Below are 8879 nucleotides of genomic sequence, written 5' to 3' on the forward strand. Positions count from 1 at the left end.
TATTGGGGTGGGAGTTACCCGATTTTCCAGGTGTTGTGTGTCTCAGTTCCCCTGGCTAGGAAAACGGATTCCCTTCCCCCTTGTGCTTCCCAGGTGAAGCGATGCCTCCGCCCTGCTTCAGCTCTTGCTGGTTGGGCTGCAGCAGCTGACCAGCACCGATTGTCTGGCACTCCCTAGTGAGATGACCCCAGTACCTCAGTTGAAAATGCAGAAATCACTGGTCTTCTGTGTCGCTCGCGCTGGGAGTTGGAGACTGGAGCTGTTCCTATTCGGCCATCTTGCTCCCAAAATGTTGACTTCTTAAAAGACTGGCAAGTAGTTGTGAATTATTTTCTACTACTGATTGAATTGTGTACCCTGTAGATACTTTTTTGCTTCAAAGTGGTCAGTTTAAGTCCTCTAATTTTAGTAAAGATGACTTACTCTAGTTTTTCCAATTTAGGTTGCCGTAATCTATTATATTATACTTGAAATCTGAGGCATGTTTATTCTTCTGACTGAATCTGGGATGTAAAAATATATATTATCAATTTAACTGAAGTTAATAAAAATGATACCAATGTCAGGTAGAAAGTGTTTTATATAAATTAGCTAATTTAGTTTTATCATTTATGTTTTACACAACTTCTTCCGCATGTTTTGAAAATAGTCATTGTGTGGCCGGACGCCGTGGCTCATGCCTGTAATCCCGGCACTTTGGGAGGCCGAGGCTGGCAGATCACGAGGTCAGGAGATCAAGAGCATCCTGGCTAACATAGTGAAACTCCGTCTGCACTGAAAATACAAAAAAATTAGCCGAGCGTGGTGGCGGGTGCTACTTGGGAGGCTGAGGCAGGAGAATGGCATGAACACAGGAGGCGGAGCTTGCAGTGAGCCGAGATTGGGCCACTGCGCTCCAGCCTGGGCAACAGAGTGAGATTCCATCTCAGAAAAAAGAAAATAGTCATTATGGCTATGTTACAAAAATTTCCACACTATTTCCCTTAATGCTCATTTGCTTGAAAGAAGATGGACTTTGCTTACTTCTCAGCCATCAGGTCAAACTTAAATAAATGGAAATGGTGCTTTCTTTTTTTATGGTCAATTTTTCCTAGTTTTCCATGAAAGTTAAAAATTCCTGGTCCATAATTTCTCAATTTTGTACCTCTACATTTCTTTTGCAATTTACTAAAATTTCAATTTTAACTGATTTTAAGTAGAATATGGGCTCCATAAGGAAGAAATACTGTTCTGTTCATCATCATAGCCCTAGGTCTCTAAATCTGTGTTTGGCTTATTAGCATTCCTTCTATAGATATTTGTTTAATAAATATTGTTATTCTTAGCAGTGAAACTAAGGATCAAAGGGCACATTTGGCTTAAATATGTGATATACTACATTACGAAAAATGTATAATCCCCTCTAGAATCAAACTAAGGTTTTTTGATTTTTTTGATTTTTTTTTTTTTTTTTTTTTTTTAGAAAGCATTTGTCTGAAATATTGTTACTTCTGTTCTCACACTTAATACTTTAGATCAGTCTGGAATATGTAAATGAATACAGAATAAATTTCCCTCAGAATGTGTCAGCACTGCTATACTTTTAGCTTCCATGTTGCTGCTAAGGATGTCTGTACTCCCAATTCTTGAATCTTTCTATGTGAAGTATTTTTCTTCTTTCTGAAGGCTTTTTGTTACCTTTTCATTGACCCTATACGTTTCAAGATTTTTTAAAAAAACGTGCCTTGGCATAGGTTTCTTTTCACTCATGTTTCTTAATGCCTATTACACACTTTTAATCTGGAATTCTGTGGCTTTTTATTCTAAATAATGTTCTTATATTATTTTTATCACATTCTGTTCTTCCTTTCTGATAGTCCTACTATGTGAGACATTGTACAACCTAGATTGTTGTTCCAAGTTTCTTACTTTTTCTCTCCTACTGAACCTCTTTTTCACTTTGACAGATTTTTCTAAGAAATTTCTTCAACTTTACTGAAACATTATCAAGATGATATCTGCTTAGCTGGGAACCTATATATTTGCCTGCAGGTTTTTTTCTAAGACTATTCAATGTCTTTAGGTATCAATCCACCAATCTCAAGCTGGACCATGATGGGAGGAAGGAGGATGTAGTGGTGTTAGAAATATGTCTTGCTAGCATTTTGAAAGCGAAGAAGGAGAATCCCTATTCAGTATTTACATTTTACTTGATTTTCCAGATTTCAGTACAGTGCCTCCTCATCTGCCCCCAGCTATGTTTGATATCCCTGAATTTGGAGTTTCTCTGGTTCAAATTTCACCTCAAAATAAACCTCCTGTCTCCTGCTGGGGTAAGGCATCAAACTGCTTCTTACTACCTTTCAAATAAAATTTTCCCCTTCTCTTCTGTAATACATCATATCTCCAATTCTTGAGCCTTCCTGGTGTTCTGCAGCCTTATGTGGCTGGTTTATCCCTGGCAACTGCTCTTCAGCTCAGTGAAAAATTCTATCCAGTTTTCATCTCTCAAAATTTGCTGACGTCTCTTGCCCAGCTGTGGTCTCCTTGTTTTCTTTGTCTGTATGGATTTGATCTTTTGTATGTCCATACTATCATTTCAATGGGATTTCAAAAGGAATAGAGAGAAGAAATTTCAGTCTGTCACATATATTTAGTTGTAAGCCCTTCTTTCTTTACACAGAAATAAAACATGAATAATGCTGGACAAAGCAACCTATTGGCAGAAAGGGAAATAAACCACAAAATGACTGATAATTGATCTTTCTCTCAAATAGTTTGTTAAGAGGAAGACAGGAACAACATGAATACAGTCAAGAGCTCAAAGGTAAACAGGGGATAACAGAAGAAAGACATACTAAACCAATTCTGTTCCTGTTACTTTTCATTTTGTAACAGTAATTACGTTAGCAACAACAAAAAGTTATGTCTAATCTTTGCTATGTAACTCAAATCTAAGTTGTAAGTACCTAAGTCAGGTAGCTGATGAATTTCAAACGTGTAGCTGATAAATCATGGCAATGAAAACTGAAGTCTTTGTAAGCAAACTTACTGGTATGGAGTCTCTCAGATCTCTGGAATGACTTCTTCCCCAAGCCTAGCAAAGTATTTTCCACTTTAACTGAAGAAGAAAAGCTGGAGTTTGAGTTTTGAGGGCTGCTTGACTGTCCATCAGATTGCCTTCCCTCCCATGTTGCTAGGAGAAAAAAATACGTAAAGACTGGTAGCACTGAGATTATAGACAGAATCAATTAATCAATCATTCGACATTCACTAAATGAAGTTATGTATGAGGCAATGTGACCCTCCCTAATGTGTTTTGAGTTTGAGAATTAAAGTCAAAGAGTAAAATAAAACTCTGTTTTTCCTCCCAGCATACTATTTGCTTCCAGTGGTAAATTTCCTTTCTCATAAAAATGCAGTTCTGTAAGATTCAGATTGAGTCTGGCAGGCCCATAGAATCAGCTTATGGTATCAAACTGAATTATGTAATACAATACAGAGTCTGTATATAGAAAGTTTAGAGTAGAAACAAACACACAACCACAAAAAAAGATTCAAAGGCCTTACAGACATGTCCAAAATAAACTCAAAGGTTGTATGTATTCTTAGGAAAACTTGTTATTTTTACAGAAAACTGGCTAAGAGTTTAGTTTGAGCCTCTTGGAAACATCAGATTTTAAGGTTGTTGATTAGAGGTTTCCAAACATTTATCAGATTAGACCATCTTGAAAGTCAGTCATTTATTTCCTTCTTACATGCAAATCCCAGTGCTAACATTTTTTTTGGAAACAGGGTCTCGCTCTGTCATCCAGGCTGCAGTGCAGTGGTGAGATCAGGGCTAATGGCAGTCTTGACCTCCCAGGCTCAACCAATCCTCCCACCTTAGCTTCCCGAGTAGCTGGGGCTACAGGTGTGCACCACCACATCTGGTTAATTTTGTTTGTTGTTGTTGAGACAGGGGCTCACTATTTTGCCCAGGCTGGTCTTGAACTCCTGGGCTCTGAGTTACTTTTTAATAACTGCATGATTATTTTGCATACAACTTCTCCCATTTATCCTGGAAGGATTTATATTGATGTTCTGGCAGTACAAGGATTGTGTAAGTAAATGTAATTTAAAAATAAATGATGTCATAAGCAAATTAGGAAAACCAACACAAAATACTGGGAAAAGAAACTTCCATTGAAAACTGCCCAAACTGCTTACCAGGTTTGGCAGGTACAGAGTCACTGGCTGCTTTGACAGTCTTGAGAGAGAGATGCTGGTTGGAGGAGATGGATATGCTTGGCTTGCACTGCTGCTGCTGCTTCTTCTGCTGTTGCTGCTTTAGAGCCTATAAAGATAAAACAGACTATAAGAAACAAAACAAATCAGTTTTTTAGTAATAATATAAAGTAAATTACTTCTTTTTCAAATGGCAAGAAGCATGCTGATCGTTCCATTTCTTTGAACTCTATCAAAGCAAACAAAATCCTAAATTAAGCCAACTCTCGCTTCTTGGCCTTTTGGCTAAGATCAAGTGTAGTATCTGTTCTTATCAGTTTAAATTAAAACAACTAAACACAAAGCCTAAATGATTCTTAGAGTTTGGATAGTTTTTGCCAGTATCATTCCTTTATATAAATGTGAAAATAGTCATTAGCATTTTTTGGAACTTAAAAAAATCATTAGGCAAGCCAAAAACTTTCCAGTCTTGTAAGCAGAGACTGTATGTTTTCAATCATTTCTAGAAATGAAATTCTAAGCCTTATAACAAAAAGAGCCCTATCTGCATCAAACCTATGTAGAAATGTAAATATTTAGTTTATGCAGGCTTCAGAGGTACTATATATTTACAAAAGTTTGTAAATAACTACATCAGTTGTCTTGGGTGGCAGCAATGAGATCTGTCCCAATTATCAAATTTCAGCAATTTACAGCAATGCAATAAACAGACGGGGAAGACTAGACAATACTGGTTCTAACAACAGTGTGGTTCCTTCTGTCTACTTCAGAATATTTTGATTTCTATGAGGTCCTTAATTTATAGAATATACTTGATAATACTATTTAAAATCAACAGAAAAACAAGAAATGCCTAAATTTTAATCACAAAAACATTATGAAGGCAACTTTTAACTTAAGGTTTTTTTTTTAAAAAAAGATAAAGAAACCAAGAAAAGTAATTTCAGGGAAAAAAAACTGAAGTTTGACTTTGCTAGGTTGCCAGTTTCAAGCTCTTAAGACCGTCGTGTGGAAAAGTCTGGAATAACTGGCTACTTCTGGATTCCTATTCTCTTTTCCCAATATAGTTTCCTCCTGCTTAACATTTCACACGTATCTCTGGCTATGCTATAAGCACAGTGGCAACAAATCATCTCCTCACTCTAAGTTGCCAATGCAGAAAAGCAACTGAGAGAGCTCTATGTCTCGCTTAGACTCACCTACATTTATAATAGGTGAGGCAGAAGCACAAAGTACATAAAAAGGCTGTATTGACTGACCATTGATTATGGCTTATTCTCTCACTCTTTGCAATTAGCTCGGAAGATGTTCATAGACTTGCTGCAGATGCAGTCACCAGTATTCATTCCTTGCTCCTCACAGGACCCATGTAATTTCAGATTAATGTAAAATTTAATAAAACCACTTGATTGCAACTATTTCTGTTGTGATCGTGTACTTATTTATTTATTTATTTATTGAGAACTATTTCTGCTGTGATCGTGTGCATTCATTCATTTATTTATTTATTTATTTTTCAAGACGGAGTCTCGCTCTGTCGCCCAGGTTGGAGTGCAGTGGCCAGATCTCAGCCATTCACCAAACCCAAGCTCCGCCTCCTGGGTTTACACCATTCTCCTGCCTCAGCCTCCTGAGTAGCTGGGACTACAGGCACCTGCCACCACGCCCGGCTAGATTTTTGTATTTTTTAGTAGAGACGGGGTTTCACCGTGGTAGCCAGGATGGTCTCAATCTCCTGACCTCATGATCCACCCGTCTCAGCCTCCCAAAGTGCTGGGATTACAGGCTTGAGCCACCGTGCCCGGCCCATTTATTTTTTATTATTTAATTTTTTTTTGAGACGGGGTCTTGCTCTATTGCCCAAGCTGGAGTGCAGTGGCATGATCTCGGCTCACTGTAACCTCCACGCCCTGGGTTCAAATGATTCTCTCATCTCATCCTCCAAAGTAGATGGGATTACAGGAGGTCTCCGAACTCCTGACCTCAGGTGATCCGCCTGCCTTGGCCTCCCAAAGTGCTAGGATTACAGGCGTGAGTCACTGCACCCAACAAAGTTAAGTATAGTATAATATTAAAAAATCCAGGCCAGGTGTGGTGGCTGTACACCTGTAATCCCAGCACTTTGGGAGGTTGAGGCAGGTGAATCGTTTGAGGCCAGGAATTCCAGACTAGCCTGACCAACATGGTGAAACCCCGTCTCTACTAAAAACACAAAAATTAGCCAGGCAGGGTGATGAGCACCTGTAAGTAATCCCAGCTACTCGGGAGGCTGAGGCGGAGGTTGCAGTGGGCAACAAGAGAAACGCTGCCTCCAAAAAAAAAAAAAAAAAAAGAAAATTAAGAAAAGAAAATCTAGCTATGTAATTCTGTGTTAGTAGATTAAAAGAGAAAATCTATGTGATCATCTCTATAAATCCTGAAGAAAACAAACCTGAAAATTCAACACCTATTCATGATTTAAAACACACACACAAACAAACGAAAGATTCTGAGCAAACTACGAACAAATTAGACACTTCAAAAATGTGATAAAAAGAGTATCTACCGGCCAGGTGCAGAAGCATATGCCTGTAATCCCAGGACCTTGGGAGGCCAAGGTTGGTAGATCACAAGGTCAAGAAATCGAGACCATCCTGGCCAACATGGTGAAACCTTGTCTCTACTAAAAACACAAAAATTAGCTGGGCGTGGTGGCAGGCGCCTAGTCCCAGTGACTTGGGAGTCTGAGGCAGGAGAATCGCTTGAACCCGGGAAGCGGAGGTTGCAGTGAGCCAAGATCATGCCACTGTACTCCAGCCTGGCAACAGAGTAAGACTCCATCTCAAAAAAAAAAGAGTATCTACCAAAAACTTATAACATGTGTTACAAAGAGGTGCATAAATTACTAAAACCACATTGGGCTACTGCATGAAAGTTCCACTGACAAGGGCCCAATGTAAAAAATTTTCAAAAAATATCCAATGACTGCTGAGGTGTGCGTTTTTAATATAGGAAATTCTACTTGATAAACACAGACTAGCAATGCTTACCTGCTTTAGTGCCTTCTTGCTGTGCTTCTGTGATGGAGAAATGACTTTACCTGCTGGAATGGTGGGTGATGGGCAGCCTGACTGTGGGGAGGACGACGATACTAGGGAAAAAAAAGTGACAATAAAAGATTTTTGTTAACAGAGATATCAAGCACCATTCCTTCCCCAATCATATGCTGCTACCTGGAGTAAGATCTGTGACCAAACACTTTTGGGAACGATGTACTTTTTGGAGTTTTACTGCAAACAGCCTCCCTTTTCAGTTTTTTTCCTCAGAAAGTTCTAGTGAAGAATGATAGGACTGGGAAGGGATGAGTGTTAGTATTCATTACTTTCCATTTATTAATTTTTCAATAGAATTGACTGAAGAATGACTCTTCAAATCAGATAAAACTTAGAAAAGATTCTAGGGCCTTTTAGACAGTATCTATGGTCTCACAGTAAATCTAATGACAACATGATATAGCGTAAGGGCCTTGGGTTGGCAGTTTAAAATAAAGACATTAAGGCCATTCGACCTCAAAACTCTACCCTAGTTTTAACCCTTACATTCCTTCATCCTTTAAATCGATAGTTACAGGTTTACCAATGTGAGAGGGTATTTTAAGATTTCTCTAATGAAAGCAATTTGAATTTGCATAGGATGTAACCACTCTCTACTTCATCACTAGCTGTTTTACATAGTCTGGCAGAGCTCAGTCAGACCTGAGTGGGTCTTATGTGAATGAGGGTTCTTTCTTTAAGAATCTATACCTCTTAGGCCGGGCGCGGTGGCTCACGCCTGTAATCCCAGTACTTTGGGAGGCCGAGACGGGCGGATCACGAGGTCAGGAGATCGAGACCATCCTGGCTAACACAGTGAAACCCTGTCTCTACTAAAAAATACAAAAAAAGCTAGCTGGGCGAGGTGGCTGGCGCCTGTAGTCCCAGCTACTTGGGAGGCTGAGGCAGGAGAATGGCGTTAACCCGGGAGGCGGAGCTTGCAGTGAGCTGAGATCCGGCCACTGCACTCCAGCCCGGGCGACAAAGCGAGACTCCGTCTCAAAAAAAAAAAAAAAGAATCTATACCTCTTAAACAGCAAGTAGATATTTATGTTCTATAAAATTAAACAATATGTGAGTAGTGTTTACGATAAATACAGAAATTGCTGATTCAGTATCCTTATTTTAAAAAAAAACAACAACAAGAAATTATAATCACTACTGCTAGTGATGACTCTTGAAGAATGCATGTTTACTAAAGTCTTCCTCTATTCATAGTAGTTGGACAGAAAAGGCCCAAATAGCAAAATGATATCCCATGGTAAGGGCAATAAGCTTTAAGATGTCATAAAAGTACATACAAGGTGGTGCGCGGTGGCTCACGCCTGCAGTCCCAGCACTTTGGGAGGCCAAGGCGGGCGGATGACCTGAGGTCGGAGTTCAAGAACAGCCTGACCAACATGAAGAAACCCCATCTCTACTAAAAATACAAAATTAGCCAGGCGTGGTGGCATATGCCAGTAATCCCAGCTACTCAGGAGGCTGAGGGAGAAGAATCGCTTGAACCTGGGAAGTGGAAGTTGTGGTGAGGAGATCGTGCCATTGCACTCCAGCCTGGGCAACAAGAGCAAAACTCCGTCTCAAAAAAAAAAAAAAAAAAAA

At 39.3% G+C, this 8879-nt stretch overlaps 1 protein-coding gene across 6 annotated transcripts in view; it reads right to left on the reverse strand.

The window, feature by feature from the left end:
* ASXL2 (ASXL transcriptional regulator 2) overlaps nt 1-8879 on the reverse strand; it is a 160583-nt gene that overhangs the window by 35302 nt on the left and 116402 nt on the right. For all 6 annotated transcript variants that reach the window (XM_017876858.1, XM_017876854.1, XM_017876856.1 and 3 more), the window contains 3 exons: nt 7236-7336; nt 4189-4315; nt 3032-3175 (listed from right to left, as the gene is read on the reverse strand). In XM_017876858.1, the coding sequence (XP_017732347.1) occupies nt 3032-3175; nt 4189-4315; nt 7236-7336 (372 nt within the window). The remainder of the gene's footprint in view (nt 1-3031; nt 3176-4188; nt 4316-7235; nt 7337-8879) is intronic.

Source organism: Rhinopithecus bieti, unplaced genomic scaffold, assembly GCF_001698545.2.
Source record: "Rhinopithecus bieti isolate Rb0 unplaced genomic scaffold, ASM169854v2 scaffold_7681, whole genome shotgun sequence".
NCBI lineage: Eukaryota > Metazoa > Chordata > Mammalia > Primates > Cercopithecidae > Rhinopithecus > Rhinopithecus bieti.